The following is an 18,475-nucleotide window of genomic DNA, read 5'->3' as shown; positions in this document are numbered from 1 at the left end:
TTGCCGACACGGTAAGAGATGATGCGAGACAGGGAGAACCACAAACCGAATGGGACCTGGCTGCACTGCCGTCTTGCCCACACGATGTGAGAGCCGATGTGACTGCATCACCAACATCACCGTATCGCGACTATACTCATAGGGAGAGAGGTCACATCCAAATCAGGCCGAGAAGAGGCATGACAGCATGTAGAGACTTGTGGTATCCAGCAGAGATATGGAACAAGCTGCGTGGAGAGAAGGCACATCAGGAGGAGACATGTTACACCCTGTAGATGCACACCTTGTACAGAAACATGGTGCACTGTGTCTGGGGATGGCTCAGCGAGAAGAGAAAGAGCACATCCAGTAGAGACATGGCACATCTAGCAGAGACGATACACCATGTCGAGAGGAAGTACATCCGAACGAGACATAGTGCAACCCTGCAGCGCCATATCACACCCTGGATAGACATGACACATCCAGTAGTGACATATCACGCCCAGCAGAGATGACACATCGAACAGAGACATAGTACACTCTGTGGCTACATATCAACACTCTGCATTGACAGGGCACATCGAGTAGAAACACGGCACACCCTGTAGAGAAATGATACATTCAGTAGAGACATGGTCCACCCTGTAGAAAAATGGTCACTTTGTTGGGAGAGCGACATCCAGATCAGACAGAGCACGCCTAGTAAAGGGGCATGGACTTGGTACACTAAGTAGCAATACTGCCATGGTGCGCTATGAAGGGGGAGGGCACATCCAGAAGAGACATGGGGCACCATGCAGAACCTGACACACCCTGCAGATCAGAGCAATGGCACACAGTTGGGGACAAGGCGCACCAAGAAGCGAAAAGGAACATCCATTAGAGGGAAGGGCCAGGCCGGTCAACTGTCTCATTGGCAAAAGTCATTTCTGAAGAACGTGGTCCTCCCCAGCATATAAACAACATGGGGCCCCGGTAAATCCTTATGCATTTAGTGTCACATCTTCACAAGTCTTCGTCACTGTCAGGTACCGCCATCTAAGCTAAGAAATTAGAACTAGGCATTTGCGTAAAATTTAAAATATCGCCCGTTTTTAGGGTGGGGAAGATTTACAGCTGGAACCCCTGAACCAGCTCCCGCAGATCCGACATTCATCAAGTCAAAGCAAGTATGAACCTGGTTTAATCATGCGGTTTATCTTAACTATACTATACCTATCAAGTTGTTTATATACCCGTCAGTTTCTTGCGGCATTGCTCCCATGGGTAGGTCTTGTATACGTTTCATGTAGTACTGCTGGTCCACGGCAGGGGAGCGTGGGAGGAAAGATTGTCGTTTGAATTGACCAGAACCTGGCTACACTGCCGTCTTGCCCACACGATGTGAGAGCCGGTGTGACTGCCATCAAGTCAGGCTCGACCCTGGCTGCGGGCCTGGCTGCTCATTTGTCAGGCCGACACGGTGACAGAGAGGAGACTGCCAAAACCAGACCGAACGGTACCTGGCTGCCCAACCGTCTTGTCGATGTTGTCAGAACAACATCGAATTGCGTCTTGCCAACCCAGTGACAGTACCTGCCGTTTGTACCTCTTCGTTTGGTTCGCGAAACCTGCCTAATGTCTTTCCGTGACCACAGCTCAGTACGCATACACATGTATGTATGCTAGGCCAATCCCACCTTCGACAATACCAGTTAATTGATCCTTTGACAGAACAAAAGACTCTCGTTAGCTCATGAAACCTAATGTTCAAGTGAACGCTAAGCCTGGTAGCGAGGTAGTGCCCAGATGGTGTGACGCGAAATGTATTGTCTTCGGTCATGATCGGTCGCGGTTGATTTGAACGCCAGTCAGTTGGAGTGTGAACTGCGTAGAAGATCACCGGAACACTTTCTCCGATTTCAAACATAAAATGCCTTCGATATTTCGGTAATCAAGTCAAAACTGCTGCAGCAGAAGGTAGGGCGAGGTATCTATACTTCGTATTGGTCTTGGTTTTAATAGCTTTTATTTTAGTAAAAGTCGTGCAGTCGGGCAGAGAATGAACTGCGCAGTGAGAAACTCGAGTCGCAAGCGAGACAAAGGCTTACTACACGGATCATGTGCATCGCTGTATTTCATGTACATGCTCGCTGGCGATATCAATTGCCATCTCTAATCAATTACCATTTGCCCTCACAAATTAACGACCCAAGTCTTGGTCACAGAGACAACATCTCCGATGATGTTGATGGTCTCGAAGTGCTGATATAATTTTCCCGGTGTTATTTTTGGTAAGGCGGGACTTGTTTATTTTTGTGATTGATGTGTCTTGCGACCGTTGTACCTTGTATGTCATATCATTTTAGAATAATGTATTTCAAATCTAAACAATTATTCACTTGGCTCCACGATCCCGACTGCGGTGTAGCACCCGACTATAACTGGCATGAATAGGGAATACGCTGGTTATGGATGTCAGATCGTGGTTCCCTGACTTTTGCAAACAATTCCACTGGGCGTATCCCACGCGGCGACACCAAGGACCGCTGGCTGATCTATTGATATGTTCGCAGTAGGGTGTCAAAGTCGGAGAGACGAAGAGCCACTCGTCTCTTGTAGGGGGTTCATTGGAAGTGTTTGCATTTGTTAGCCTATAAAGTTAAACACAAGATTTTAATCCTTGTCTTGGGTGTCTTTGAGAGAACTGATCACACACAATTCCCAACCTACTCGTCAGCTAGCTGACAGATTATTTGGGTCGAACGTGTTGCTAAGATGTTTTTGAAGAGATACTTGTGGCTGTTGGAAAGACTTCTTGTTTAAACAGTTCCATCTGCCCCCTCTAAGGCATACGATGGTAACTAATAACTTGACTGCGGAAAGACGCCGAGGTGGTTGGAGATGCTTCTAGTCTAAAGTTTGTCATAGGGTCTCCTCCGATTTAAGGGCATAAGGACCTAGCATGAGTATGCTACTTGGTGTGCTGCAGATTTTTGGAGCCCATCAGCGGGCACCGTGCATCACTGGCTGGAATCAAGTAGTCAACATCAAAATTCACATTGTGATTGTCTAACCGGAGGATATGTCTTTTTAAAATTATTAAGAGGAAATATTGATCTTGACTCTGTCTTTAACCTTTATTTGTCTCGTCATTTCAGCGGTGATGTACCATGATGCCGGCCTATGAGATGTGCCAGCGAGAATGGTTGGTGTCAGTCTGCACAAGGACGAGGCAGTGCTAAGTTTGAACCGGTGTGACGGGGAGAGTAGTCCTAGGGCTGATAGTCCGTGTAACAATAGCCCGCATTGCTAAATGTTTCGGTTAGGGTTAGCGGTACAATAGATCATGCTGCTTAATTGGTCAAATAAAATGCTACCGGACTATGACTCCAGGGGGGCTATATCCGCTGTCACACCGGTAAGAATACGTCGAAATTGCGTACAAAGTTTTCGTACTTAGATACCCAATTCATTTGAATGAGAAATATAGTGGAGATCCAATTGCATATCCCAATGCAAGCAAAAGTAACTTTCAAATGATGCACTGTGTAACGTAATGATGGACTCTGATCCAATCGTGCAATCATGGCGGCACACATCAAACTAGATTGATGCTGGTCTTGAAGGCAAACAGATGGTAAATGAAGATTGCACCATACTTTTTATTATCCTTAATCTGTCAGTGTGCTCCTGGGCTGCCCCCCCCCCCCGCAAAACAAAAACTTATATATTAAACTTTATCTTCAGATAGAATGACCAATTGCATTCCCCGCGACTGACTCGCGGCATCATTCAATCGATGTAACAAGTCCCCTGTCCTAATTCTCCAACCCACGGGACGAGGCCGCCTTGGAGACGAAAGTTAAATGCCCTAGGATAGAGTGTTCCGGGAAAGAATGATTGATTTGCGCTTGAAGGTCAAGAGTCTCAGTAGACCAATACCTTACCCTGACAACAATGAATTAGGAAGGACACTTTTTCCAGATGAACATACAAAAATGCTACACCGGTACGAGAGCCTGCTGTCAACGGAGTTGGAGCATGCTGAACAATCTTTTGTAGAACATCTCTCAATAATGTTTGTATATCGACAGATCAAGATCCATTGTGTCAGTAAGATGAACATTTGAATTTGACCTGAACATATCATTTAAAAAAGAATGGAAAGTTTCACAAATGAGGTTGTTGTTTGTACATTTCATCATAAGGCCCTGTTCATGATCCATAACAACATTTGACAATATGGCGACAATTTTCATTTGAGATTGAACATCCTCGTCGGCCATTGCGACATTTGCGGTCGGGTTCACATACGATTCACATTGTCACGATGTCGTGTTTCTCATGTCACTGGCCTAATATAATATACCATCTCTGCTGGGCGTGATATGTCTCTACTGGATGTGTCATGTCTATCCAGGGTGTGATATGGCGCTGCAAGGTTGCACTATGTCTCGTTCGGATGTACTTCCTCTCGACATGGTGTATCGTCTCTGCTGGATGTGCCATGTCTCTACTGGATGTGCTCTTTCTCTTCTCGGCGGATGAGGCATCCCCAGACACAGTGCACCATGTTTCTGTACAAGGTGTGCATCTACAGGGTGTAACATGTCTCCTCCTGATGTGCCTTCTCTCCACGCAGGTTGTTCCATATCACTGCTGGATACGCCACGTCTACTTGGTGTCATGCCTCTTCTCGGCGTGTTCGGCCTGATTTGGATGTGACCTATCTCCCTATGAGTATAGTCGCGATACGGTAATGTTGGTGATGCAGTCACATCGGCTCTCACATCGTGTGGGCAAGACGCAGTGCAGCCAGGTCCCATTCGGCTTGTGGTTCTGCCTGTCGCGCATCATCTCTTACCGTGTCGGTAAGACGGTGGAACTGCAATGACCAATCGATTTAGTCTGGTTGTGACTATCTCAATACGCTCACTGTGCCGGCGAGACGGCGAATCTGCCAAGGCCGACTCGGTCGTGTTGTGACTCTCATTTCTCTTACCTTCTTTCAAGTGACAGACGGAGAAGCTATTCCTCCCTCGCTCCCCTGCCGTGGACCAGCAGTACTACATGAAACGTATACAAGACGTACCCATGGGAGCAATGCCGCAAGAAACTGACGGGTAGATAAACAACTTGATAGGTATTGTATAGTTAAGATAAACCGCATGATTAAACCCTGTTCATATTTGCTTTGACTTGATGAATGACGGATCTGCGGGAGCTGGTTCAGGGGTTCCAGTTGTAAATCGTCCCCCGCCCTAAAAACGGGCAATATTTTAAATTTTACGCAAATGCCTTGTTTCAATTTCTTAGCTTAGATGGCAGTACCTGACAGTTACGAAGACTTGTAAAGTTATGACACATATGGATTTACCGTGGCTCTATGTTGTTTATCTGCTGGGGAGAACCATGTTCTTCAGAAATGACTTTTGCCAATGAGACAGTAGACCGGCCTGGCCCTTCCCTCTAACGGATGTTCCTTTTCGCTTCTTGGTGCGCCTTGTCTCCAATTCTGTCAGGTTCTACGTGGTGCCCCATGTCTTCTGGATGTGCCCACCCCCTTTATAGCGCACCATGGCAGTGTTGCTACATAGTGTACTAAGTCCATAACCCTTTACTAGGCGTATTGTGTGAATTACAGACTTTTATTTTTTCAAAATCAAGGTACTAAAATTTAATTTTTTTCAAAAATTTCTTTCTGAGCATATGCGGAAACCATTTCTGGTCTAACATCAATTTAGATTTCATGAAAATCTCCACTGATAAAAAAGTGAGAGCCAAAAAAACGAGGTCTGTAAAGTCTTTGGTCTGTAGAATAGACCCTGTCATTTATAGCTCAACAGGATGTTGACATCGACTGGTTCCTGTGAGATTGCACATGTTCTCAAGGTACAATTTCAAGGGCAAAAGACTCAAACAAAAGCCGCAACGACAGCCTATTTTTATATCAATGATTGAAATAGTCGTCAGTTGGCTTTCGCAAGGTGATGAGTCGATGTGTATGAAATTTTTTTTCATCATCCTTGTTAATCTTGAAGTTATAAGGCATAAAGGTGAACTTTTTCAAATGTGCCTTAACATACAGGGTGTCTCATGCATTGCGCTGCACATCAGTCTATGCATGACTGTATGTCTAGACGACGTTAAAACTTGGCCAGATGTATTCTACAAGTGACAAGCTATTCAGAAATGTATAGGTTTGTGTGAGAGTTAGGTACTGCAAAGTCTACAGCCGCTGGAAGTGGTACAGGGGTATGCATGAAATGACATCGCGTCATTTTTGGAGGCAGGTAGGCCTGGCCTCCGCACCGGCTAGTGAGACCCCAGTCGTTTCGGTTTCCACCGGCTACTCTCTAAATGCCAATTAACAACTATTTCATTTTAATGAATGAACACGTGTCAGTTATTAAAATTACTGACGCTGCCAATTATACATATACTTTACTAATTTTAGTCAATGTTATAGACAAATCGATGCCGTAATTATTTAAATACGGTGCTAAACAAACTAGGTTCGAGGCTAAAACCAATTAGGTGATGGCCGACTCAGCGACTGTCAAAGCGACGTCGGTGAAACTTTACCAATTTTGTTTTGCTGCAAAAACCATTTTCCCGTTTCACAAATTTAATCTTAATAGGCGCATTGCCTGAAGAATAACTCTATCTATTATTCCCAGCTATTGTTCAGGTAAGTTACATTTCCCATTCGCTGTAATTGTGGTTTTAGTGGACGAAATTTTCCAGACGAATTTTGTCTGGCTCGTTGTGTGTGTTTACATGTGTATTGCATAATGTATTGTAATGTACATATTGCATAAAAACTGACAATGCAATTTGCATTCGAAAGCATGTCTGGGGTAGCTCAATCTTTTGTCTGTGTTTTGATGAGCTTGAACAAAGGTGATTTTAAGCTTTGTTGTGGTTTGTTTATGCTTTCTTTCTACTGCTGCTGCTGAACAGAGTTGTGCTGGGATTGCCGATTCTGTTCTGCCTTCTGGCGACTGGGTCCTGATACTGGGAATGGGAGTGAGAGATGGGTTAGACGTCATAGGCTACAGAGTAACAGTGGGTGTCTGTTACACTGACACCGACTGTCTCAGTGTCAGTGACGTGACTGCAGTGTGCAGAGAGTGATTATCTATGTGGCTATGTATGATGATAGTCTGGGCTCGGGTAGTCAGTCACTGAGTCCGACTTGTACAGACGAAGCAGTAAATGATGACGTGACTGACTGATCATACATGTTTAAGATACAACTTGTCCGCTGACAGTGTGAGAGTGTGACACTGTCACTCATCTCAGTATCGATGGTCTAATGATGAGCTATACACATGTAGGGGCAGGTCCATCAGCACCACTGTGGCACACCCTTCTCGCTTTGTTTGCTAGCCAGTTTACGGCTTGTAAAAAAACCTACGGCCATTTTGGTATTACCTTTTCCACAGGCCTCTGGAGTTTAGGAGACAATTTTTTAGCATCACATACGTGTGAGGTGACAATATGCCTATTCATGAAACCAAACAATAAACTGTCCTGTAATGTCCATGATTGCCTATCCATGCTTCGGACGAGAATGAGGTTACAGGGAACATTCATTGGCCTCTCGAATCAAACTTTATCAAATCCTTGTCTGAAACTGATTTCCTCTTCATAATGTGGGTGGCAATTCATTAATTGCCCTTAACGTTGAATTGATCAGCGTTCAGATAGGGCCTACTTAAAACTAGATTGATCTGTTTCCAACTTGTGGAACACTTCAGGCATCAATATTGACAAAAATAAACAATTCTTGCATACACGTGGGGCACAGTTTTGGAAAGGTGTTATTGTGTTGTGGACAATTGCAATTTCTTGTGAACATCATACTATCGGTAAAATCGCATAGTTGAATTGCTGCCTTGGATCACGAGAATCTCCCTGATGAAAAATTCATGCTTCTTTACAAAACAGTTTCCAGGCACTACCATGCAATACAATATGGTGAGCTCGGTTGTAAAAAAAGCTTTTGTAATGAATTGTACAACAACTGCGAAAACAATGGACATAATAGTTGTGTGTTTGAATATTAATGACATGTTTATGATATATCATTTTTGACTGTCACTGTCAGGTGGTGTTCTGTCAACTGTTATGAATCATGTGTATATTTTTATCAAATATTTTAATATTCCAATTCGGATCAGAGTGTCGAGTCGTGGCAAGCTGGTGATTGTAAATTGTGACCCATCGCAACAAAACCTGGCGCTTGTTCAAACGAGCACACTGGGCATCAGAGTTAACGCCAGAGGGTAAAATGGGTAAAATTACGTACCCAAAATAAATCCTAGGGTAAAGATAAGTACCCAAGAAATTCAGTTTGGAAAAAATTAGTGAATTTATTGCTGAATATACATGTTGTTACAAGACTACAGAATGAATGTAGCTGCAATTAGAGAGGCAAGAGTTAAGTTAGTGAGTCACAGATATCAAGTAGGCCTACCCGACTCAAAGCCAGTCACAACCCATGGTCTCTGGTGTCAGGTGACAGGCTCCCTCGGTCACTTTTAGTCCATACCCAAAATACTTTTCTGGTGCCGTGGTGGAAACCCTGATTGTATACATCTCCGAAGTTGAGTCCATTGATTGATCAAGTATTGTTTTGTTGAGAGGGTACTTCAGTGTGAATTAGATACTTTTCAATTGGCTACCCCCTGCCCCCCTGTGCACATGTCCAACATTTACAACAAAGAATTTGGCTATCGGAAAGTTCTTCCAGTTGGTATTGCAGACATGGCAGGGTGTTCTTGTGACACGCTTGTACACAGTTGTTAGGGCTAACCAGCAAGCATTGGAAGAAAAAGCCAAGCAGAAATATATCCATCGCACTCACAGAATGCTCAAGAAACATTTCCTCTTGCTTATAAGAATTCCTACGATCTTGAAGTATGGAATTTAGGTATCATTCATAATGCCTACTTTTTGTTCCTAACGAAATTAGCAGTTGATTTGTTTCAACACTGAGCACCTGAGAGTGGTAATGCAAGAACCTTCATGTTTGGAGAGTTTCCAGTAACACAAATAAGCTCTCTAGTAACACGGATGAGCCTTCTAGCAACACTATAGGATATGTGGACAAAGTGGTCCTTCATGTACTCTTCTGATAATAGAAGCTCAAATTCAAAATACGTTAGAAAATGTTGTTAAGGAAATTCGACAGTACATGTCTTTTCCTATGCAATGTTTCTCTCTGCTTGTTTTACAAACTTTTTGTTCTCATAAGTCATGCCAGTCAGTTCGTGGTATATTCTCGGCATCTTTCTGTCTAGTACGATAAACATTCAAACCTGGTTTACTTTCAGAAAAGTTATGACGACAGAAGCTCGAGCCTGGGAGCTGTGGAAGTGCCAATATTCTGCAGTTACGATGTAGGTCACTGTTGGCACTATCAAGTGGCTACAAAAAAATGTACATCTGATTGTTACATGTACTATTAGGGGCGTTGAAGTGATGACTTTTAAAACGTCTCTCAAATAAGCAATTTTTGTTGCAACCTATTACAGAGTCATGACAACGTGACAATTGTGGATGGAATGCACACATGATATGGTCATGGTTCTGTCTCAGGTCACAGCAACTAAAATCCCTTGTTTGCCCAGCGCTTTATAACTTAACATTTGTCGATTAAGGTATATTTTGAATCTGCCTCAAAATTAAACCATTGACAGTCGTATTCAAGAGTCATGATGAAGCTGTTTGGATCTCAGACTGGTATAGGCCTACATCATAGGCCTTCATTCTAAGCTGCTGTCGAAGGGAAAAGCATAGAAGAAGATCAATAATAACCAACTGCACCTGATCCTCTGGTTGTACCCGACTCAGGTTCTGTTATTCTTGTCAGTGTGTTCAGATGATAACATTCTTTTCTTGCAAGCCAGTTATCTTGTAACATGGTACTGACAAATCTGACAGATGTGTCTGTACATGGCCTAATGTTCTCGGAGGGCTGCTCTGTCATGTGTGTGTGTCCTGATTCATTTGTCTAATCAGGTTGTCTCCTGCTCCTAAGCTGGATGTGAGTCTGAAAGTAAAACGAATGGAGCAAATGGAATGGAGAGGTTCTCCTTTTTCTGCGTTGGGAATTTTTGAGGCGTGACAGTCAGTTTGTTTTCTTCAGGAGGGAGCAGAATGAAGCACATGAGCTTGAGTCAGGTCTCCAGCTCCACATTCACATTGAGCAGACTCTCGCGAGCCTGTTCTGTGAAGGTGGAATTGAGGGGTTAACTCTAGGAGTGGAATCTTGATCCAAGCCTAAGTATGCTTCGGTGATAAATAATCAAAATTGTAGAATTCAGCAGGCTCTTATTGAATGTAGATGCTGAGTAGCGGAGATAGCATGGATTGCATCCTAGATGTTCTAGATGCTGGAGGATTAGTCAGGTAATAAACTGGTTGATGTAATGCCCTTGAGGATGCACATGGAGCCAACAGTCCTAGTCGGCAGTAATACCCCTTGTTTCTTGCTGGGTGCAAAATCTAAAGAATGATTTTTTGACAAGTATTGAGAGGCAAAAAAGGGGTTTGTAGTATTTGCAAAAAAGCGTGTGTGGTCGGCTTACCAATATCTAGTGCAGACTGGTCAGAGTTTTAAATTTCCGTTCTTGAAAAGCGTTAAAACCGCACATCAGCTACTGATCAGGTAGCCAGCTGTTAACATGTGTTAAGCGGAGTGAAATATGAGGAATGGGATGTGTTCATACCAGCTTTTCTCAGCGGCAATTGGCTGGATGAGGCTGCGAACGGAACTATTCAGTATTGATGGTGGTAATATTGCATGATACTAATAGATTGATCCTTGAGAGGTTTAAAAGGATTACATGTTGGAGTACCATAATAACATTGATTTTGAGATTTTCTATGCAGTTGCCAGAAGACTTTGCAGTTAAATCACAGTTGTTTATGCCAGTGTCTTGGGATGTATTAGCTCAACTTGGGAAATAATTTGGCGGATTTGTGTTGACAGAAGCCATTTTAGGTTATTTTCGTTCAGGAAAAGCGAAAGTTTTCTCATTGGGGACGTTGTTGCCGTGTGTATGTTTTGCTTTTGTGATGTTATAGCTCCTAAAATGCTTTTGATGGAACAGTCAGCTATGTGAAGTCCTCGTCCGCACACAACAGGGTCGTTCCATCTATTCAACAGGTCCTCGGGTTTCGAATTGGTGGAAGAAGAGCTTTTTTAAAATCCGATTTTTTAACCTCATTGTTGCTTTTGTTGTTCAATGTTATGCTTCTTTTCATTTTAGATCAGTTGCTGCCATGAATGGGATGGACATACCACCCCCACCTCCGCTTTCAGTAAGAACAAGTTTTTACACAATTTTTATGGGTTTTTGGATTTTCTCTTCTTTTTGGTCATTGCTGTTTTTATACATTCATGTACGGTTATATTGACTGCTTGCAGACAACTGCAAAGAAAAATCTTGCAAATCTTGCCACTGGTCCTGGCTTCCAACCAGATATTAGCTGTGCGTACACCACGAAATATTGGTGGACCAATTGCACGTACACCACCACATTGCCGCGACAAATTGGTTCAGCAATCCATTGCCGATACAAATTGCCGGGCGAATTTGTCCCATCAAGCTCGCCCGGCTTGTTAAAAGCTCGGTTTTGTCGTGGTGTACGCGCTAATGGATCGGCAATTAGCTAGTTAGATGGTTCGGCGACAGGCGGCGCTTTCGAAATGGCGCTTTCTGCTTATTGTTTGCGCACCATCTGTTGCCGGATTTTATAACTAGCTGCAGCGCTGGTGTACGCGCTTGGTGGATTTTCGATGGTGCGGCATTGGTCGCGAACCAAGATTGGTGGTCCATTTTCAGGTGGTGTACGCGCGGCTATAAACAACATTTGATCAGCTGAGATTTTACTGTTAGGAGTCACGTAAACTAGGGCCCCCGATGATTGTGTGGTTAGCTCGTTTAGCCAAAATCCTGCCCTGCCCTTGGGTTCTGCAAAAGCAGTGGCATGGTGGTTGGATTGAAGGCTAAGAGGTTGTGGGTTTAAATCCCTTGTTCTCTAGACCTCTATGTAGTAAACTGTATTTTAAAAGCACTTTCAGCAGGCTGACTAGATTTGGAAGTACCAAATAAATGCCCAACTTTAACTTTTAATTCTCCTTTGGTATGGAACTACAAATCTCCTTTGGTATGGAATTACATTGTACAAAGTTGTAATATTCAAATATTAAATATCAAATACATGTATTAAAGCTTACACTTGACATTTGTACGATGTGTACTGAAATTTGAAACATAACAATTCCAGCCTAAAATAGTCATCGTCAATTGATGCTGGATTTAAAATATGAATTCACAGAATAAAAACGAATTGAATATTGAATAGAGGGCTACGTCAACATTAGGCAACAGCCAAAGGCTGAAATAGACTAATATAGATTGGCTGACATCGAATATAGGTATACGAAATCTGGCTAAATATGACTCTACAGCCTACGCAGGATGTGATACAGCCAAGTGCCTCACATTGCCTCTGGGAGTCTTGGCAACGCGATAGGATTGTTTCTACATGTATTTTCAATTTTGTCTGGTCTTTTTTTAATGGTTGACAAATCGATAGGTATGCACTGTGCATTGAGGTGTACATGCTGCTTGTATGGCTGAAGTTATTGCAACTTTTTTCGTATATTTATGTATTGTTGTCCAATAACTATTCTAAGTATGTATGTGGGTTGGTGTCGGAGATTTGCGCATTTGAAATCAATGTTGAGGGTGGGTTACAATTTTTTACCCTCAGAACCTGATTTTCAAATATTTCGATTTTCAATGAAACTTTTATAAAGTTGTTGTAAATAGTATAAGATTACAAAGTAAAGGTAGATGACATTTTTGATAAAATATTTAGTGGAAACATGTTTTAGGAATTGATTCTATTGGTATTGCCATTGGCATTGGTACTATATCTAATCATTGTCAGAATGTCAAAGTCTCTCTGGTCTAAAAACGCGCATCTGATTTCATCATACTAGACATGCTTGATGATGAGTTAGTTTGGAAAATTTCAAATAACCAGCACTAAAAACTTGTCTCCAATAAACAAAACATGTGCTATGGGATTGATGTGTTTAGTCTTCTAATATAGTTCAGCATGCTGGCACTTCACATTTAGAGCTTTAAATATTTTAGTAGCAATACAGGTATAGTGTGAGCCATGACCGACGACTGTTGTCAGTGTGTTTTATGCGGACAACTCAAATTGTGACTATTGGGTGTAGCTCAGATTTTGTCAATTTACTTCGGGTTTGAGCCTACGATTTAGCTCCATCCTCCTGGTCTCAATTTTAGCAATAGCACATCTTTTGTTTTCAGCAAGTTTGGCTACAATCAAATTCGCAGATCGGTATATTGTGTCCTTGTTTTCTATTTCTAGTCACCAGGGGCGCCATCAGTCCCGATCCCCCCAGCCGTCAAATCCCCCAACATGCCCAACAGCAAGAAGAGGAAGGCGCCTGCATCAGAACCCGTCAGCTGCGAGACGTGTAAACTATCGCTGAATTCAGACCAGCAGTTGCAGCAACATCTGCAGGGGAAGGCGCATCTCAAACAACTGACGAAACTCAGTGAGTAGGGCGTCTCTGCTTCCTATTGAGGAGCTAGTGTGGATGAGTGGCCCAGACTCTGCGCTAGCTGTCGAGAGATCCGTGGTTAGAACCCAACCCGATGTGTCCATTTGTGTAATCAAAATGAAGGTCTGAGATAACCCTAAGGTACACTGGGTTCCTGTTCTCATGCTAATAGTGCCATATTTAAAAATGTCTGACCTCTTGATTCAAAATATTCAGACATTCCTGTGTCTCCTTTCAGAAAATGAAGCTACCCCTCCCACTCCTCCTAAACCACGCCAGCCGCCACAACAGCCAGGAACAAGTGTGCCGAACCAAGATAACAGCGCGAAACTTGACCCCGTCTCACAGGCAATATACGACAACGCGATGGGAAAACTACCGAAGAAACGTCGCGTGGACATCCATTGTGATATATGCGATATCACGCTGACATCAGAAGTACACGCCGACTCGCATTTCAAAGGAAGTAAACATCTGCGGAAATTAAAGCTCCAGGAACAGAAAGCGTTAATGACCCGTACGTAAGATGGCGCCATCTGTTCCAAACGGAGCAATCAAAAGGTTTGGGGCCATCTATAAAGTACGTCGGCCAATAGGAGGGGCGGGAGTACTTGTTCGGTAAAAAATCGATACATTTGAAATTGTACCTCCATTTTTTGCGACGGGTCCATTATCTCCTGTTCTGGCTTGAACGTACTTCATGGACGGCCCCTGGACGGTCATAAAATATGAACTGCGGGGATACGCCATGTGCAATGCCAATATTTTGTCGATATTGCATTGGTCTGTGGGCAGATTGATACATCGTAGTCCAGTTGGGCACTAACGCACAACGAAAAGATTATTTGAGCAACAAATAGTTGTCTAGGGTTGCATGCTGGGAGTGTAAGCACCTTACTTTGAACATCATTACAATAGCACTCTTACTCTGCCTCCGAATTTGTGTCGCGAATTAAAAAACCACACCGCTTTTGGATTTTACCATTGGCCTGTGACAGTTGGCCCAGCAGACCAGAGGAATGTCAACAAAATTTTGGCATTGTGCGTCGCATATTCGGCCTTGCACATTATTCTCTCACAATTCAGGTTCAAAATTCGCTGGCTGTTACTGAGTGTTCGTAAAACAGAATCTCTCTGAAATTTTGGAAATGAATTTTGCCGAGGACCTTTGACCTTTTATCATAAGGTTCGGTTGATTCCTGTTGCAAACTCGTCTCATGCATTTTTGTCTCCAATCTACAGAAAATGACGGCAATGAAAATGGCGGCGATGGCGTCCAGGCATCCGGCATGGGATTCCATTGTAGCTTCTGTGACATGTCACTGAACTCGCTCCAGCAGTTGGAAGCTCATAGAACAGGTTGGTAATTTGGAGCTTTCCAGTTAATGGTCATGTTGTGAGATTTTGCATCTTCACCCCCAAAGGTCGAACTCTACTACGCCCGACCGCATTTTTTTCACACCAACCCTTGAACTATGCAAACTGAAAATAGTCAAGAGGCAGCCTTCAACCTGAAGATGGATCTACTCGGCGACGTGGTTAGCCTTCACTCGATGAGGTGGAAACCCTTCACGTGGTTGTTGCTGATTTTCCTTGGTTAAACTGGCAAGAAAGGATACTTTAGAGTTACTTCTTTGCCAGGTGTTTCAATCAGATTTAGTGTTGGATAATGGAGATTTCCACTCGACTTCGTTAAGAAAAAGCATGCCAATTACAGTTTCAACTCTGAAGAAAACTACAAAAAGTAAAAGATCAAAAATTTGGACTGCTGGAGATTCAAGAGACACCTGGTGTTCAAGCCACCTTAGATTAACTTCACACTTGGAATTTTATCAAAGAATTTACCTGAAATTCACAGAGGTTTTTTGAAAAGATTTTACCTGCCGCTTCTGAGGTTTTTGTTGTGAAATTTTACCCACGATTCTTATGTTTACAACATGAGTTTGTTTGGAAATGTTTGCTTATCTTCAATGAACGAGATTACTCCCATATTTTCAATGTTTCGGGTGAATATGCTGGTCCTTAGGTAGATGTCTCACCACTCGGCCAATTTGAGAATTTGGCTGTAAAAGTGGTGGTTCAGATTCTGTCTGCTTAAAGTCGTCATTCGGTGTTGTTTTTTCAGGCGAGCGACACAAGAAGAATGTCGAGAAGAAGAAACTTGCGGCCGACAAGTTTGTCGCGGCAATTCCGAATAAAACTCCAGTGATGCCACCTAAAAAAATAGAGTGTAAAACTTGTGATATATTTGTGAACTCGGTTCAACAGTTACAGCTGGTAGGTTACCTCTAATAGAAGTAATAAATTCTCGAAGAAAATCTGAAGTACATCAATGATAGTCCTCTGGATTTATCTATTCATCTAGTACTCGTATACAAACACTGAAAAATAGTTCAAGAGGCTTGATTGGGTTCAAAGTGGCAGCACCTGCCTGGTAATGTGTAACGGAATACATCTTACAGGAATCAAGCATTTTATCTAGAAAGGTGCGACTGCCCCTAACTTGTTTTGCAGTATAACCACTGTTATTCGAAAGCCTGGCGATATGATTTTCTCTACAGTGCCTGAGAGTCGAGGAAATTGTTTCCTTGAGTTTAGGCACTATGCAAATTTATCATTGATTGATTGATCTAATAATTGATTGATTATTTTTATTGTTGCGTACAAGTTATCATATTTGTTGTTTATTTTCAGCATCTGAACAGTATGAATCATCAAGAGATGCTGAAGTCAAAGGGTCTGCTACCAGGCAGCGCTCCAAGAGACATTCAGCAGAATGCCATGAGTTGAACAAGAAGAAAATTTAGAAAATACATTGATTCAAAATTGTGTTTTGACCGGTGAGAAGAGGCTGTTAGAGACTGATGTTGACATGTGTTTGTCAACTTTAAAAGACTTAACTCTGTGGGCCTGGTGGTGACATCTATTGCCGATTTTTGGAATTGAAATTGTCACAACTGTTTCTGTAAAAATGACTGTTCAAGAATGCTCATTGGAACTCATCAATGTTACCATTCGTTTGAAAGTCACGAATACCAATGGTACAGGTATGTCAGTGATATGGGAAATGTTGGCATTGCCTGGAAATCCATTCTTGTAGGTGATTAAAATCACCAATATTGTCCAAAGAGATGTTGATGTGGAGAATTGATACTGTAAACGGGGTAATGTTCACAGCGCCAAAAGTTTGTGAATTTGCTAATCAATTTCAATTGCGGCAGAGTAAATTTGCCCAAGGGTAGCCAAAGGGTTCCCGTTTCCATCCCAGATCATGAAAAACAAACAGCTAAGAACATTTTTACCTGGTTTACAGTATATTAGTGTGTTTCTTGTCAAGTTGTGTTATGGCATGGACGGTCTAGTGGGACGAAAAAACGTGTGTGTGTACAAATGTATGTATTGACCTGGTTGTGTATGTCGAGATGAATTCTTCATATGTGTTTTATCTTCTATTGAAGAGTTTGGTTCCAAAACGAGATAAGTCCAATGTGAGAAAAAGGGAATTTTTAGAGCTACACTGGTTTTGGAACCAAACAATCGTTTAGTGTCAGAAAAAATCTGTTTTTTTTCTTCTGATTCTGTACTTTACATCATTTTATCTCTTACGTAGGTTTATATTTCATGAATTATCATAAATGTAGCTTTTCGAGACGGAATAAAGCGCTCCGCAAACCAGCGATTGCTGTTGCCGCGACCTGTCGTATTGTTGTCGTTGTATACAATCGCAGGTTACAACAACAGTCACTCGTGCGCCCTTTAGATTTTAGGTCAAAGTTGTAATTATTTAAGTCTGTGTCGAGTTTTAATCGAACATTTTAATCAATTGTTTCACATAAGGTTGAACTTTCTTTTTAGGGTTTGAAAATTGTCCTTTTACCTTTTTCCTGATTTTTACGCTTTATTATACAGGAGTAAAAAGAATGTAGGTGGGGTAGGGCAAAGAGGGTATTGTTGGGCCGGCACCGATGTAGAATGTGTTTCTTGGATGCATCAGAAAATGTACTCAAACATTCTATGAAATGTTTGTGTGAATTTGAAATGAAGTGAAATAAATTTTGTTTCCAAGACTTTCTGATGCATGTCTAGAAACTCGGTAATGACATTAGTGCCGGCTGGTGGTGACTCCAGTTACTGAAAAAATATTGCTTTACGATCAAAATATGAATTTGAAATTGAAATTTTTGTGCAATGTTAGCTTAGCTAATGTATTCTTTACTGGTTCTTTAAAGTCTAAGCTATTTACAACTGTCTGAGTTTTGTAAATTGTCGGCTGTGGAGCTTGTTATTTTGGATTAGTGTGGATTAGAGTAATATATCCTCGGTTCCATTAGAAATGGAAAATTTGTTGTTTATTTTGTTCCAACTAGAAGGCTATACATGTAATGTTTCCAGTGCATCAAATACACTGTTTGACAGTGCGAAGTTGGTGTTCAACACTGGGGTGATTTTTGCTCAAAACATCCATGTTGAAGCCAACTTTAAAGTCACTGTCAATTGTATACTAGTCTCTGAAAATATATAGGAGAATGAACTATAAATGTTAGCTGCAGATATCATTAGCAATACGTGGTACTAAAACTTAACAAAGATCAGTGTTTATTAGTCTCCACCAACCACAAAGTGGATTTGGTAGGAGACGTTTGCTTTAGCTTGGAATTGCTTCATTTGTATGGATGGGCTCGTTGGGTGCCGGGAATTGTCACGTGTACATGTACATCCTCCATTATGAGATATCTTATTGTATAATCATCGTCAAACTAATATAATAAAACTGCACCACAGTGATCTACACCAAAAATGAGTTGTTGTTAGTTCCATGGCATAGTGTAGATGGCAGCACCGATCTATCCACCTGGCCAGACAGATGCAGTATGTTTGAAAATGACTAAT

At 42.1% G+C, this 18,475-nt stretch overlaps 1 protein-coding gene across 6 annotated transcripts; it reads left to right on the top strand.

Moving 5' to 3' along the window:
* The first annotated feature begins 1,771 nt into the window (after nucleotides 1-1,771).
* LOC135503200 (zinc finger protein 346-like) lies at nucleotides 1,772-17,609 on the top strand. Of its 6 annotated transcripts, none has more exons than XM_064796653.1 (7): nucleotides 1,772-1,951; nucleotides 11,247-11,298; nucleotides 13,390-13,579; nucleotides 13,824-14,102; nucleotides 14,828-14,944; nucleotides 15,711-15,862; nucleotides 16,280-17,609. In XM_064796653.1, exons 2-7 carry the CDS (start codon nucleotides 11,260-11,262, stop codon nucleotides 16,373-16,375), a joined length of 873 nt encoding a protein of 290 aa, XP_064652723.1. In that variant the 5' UTR covers nucleotides 1,772-1,951; nucleotides 11,247-11,259; the 3' UTR covers nucleotides 16,376-17,609. The 6 variants fall into 6 exon arrangements, with proteins under 6 accessions (XP_064652723.1, XP_064652721.1, XP_064652725.1 ...); XM_064796651.1 differs by lacking the exon at nucleotides 1,772-1,951 and adding an exon at nucleotides 6,514-6,655; XM_064796650.1 differs by lacking the exon at nucleotides 1,772-1,951 and adding an exon at nucleotides 10,299-10,383.
* Nucleotides 17,610-18,475: the final 866 nt, after the last annotated feature.

This window comes from Lineus longissimus, chromosome 19 (assembly GCF_910592395.1).
Source record: "Lineus longissimus chromosome 19, tnLinLong1.2, whole genome shotgun sequence".
Classification (NCBI taxonomy): Eukaryota; Metazoa; Nemertea; class Pilidiophora; order Heteronemertea; family Lineidae; genus Lineus; species Lineus longissimus.
The sequence above is the reverse complement of the archived record's forward strand: the minus strand, read 5'-3'. Positions and strand labels throughout refer to the sequence as shown.

What these genes read in the sequence shown, in the direction of transcription:
- LOC135503200 (XM_064796650.1), top strand. Translation starts at nt 10,319, where the DNA reads ATGCTGAGTAGCGGAGATAGCATGGATTGCATCCTAGATGTTCTAGAT. An exon ending in CACCCCCACCTCCGCTTTCA is followed by an intron (nt 11,299 to 13,389) that starts GTAAGAACAAGT and finishes TTCTATTTCTAG; the next exon opens with TCACCAGGGGCGCCATCAGT. An exon ending in CAAACAACTGACGAAACTCA is followed by an intron (nt 13,580 to 13,823) that starts GTGAGTAGGGCG and finishes GTCTCCTTTCAG; the next exon opens with AAAATGAAGCTACCCCTCCC.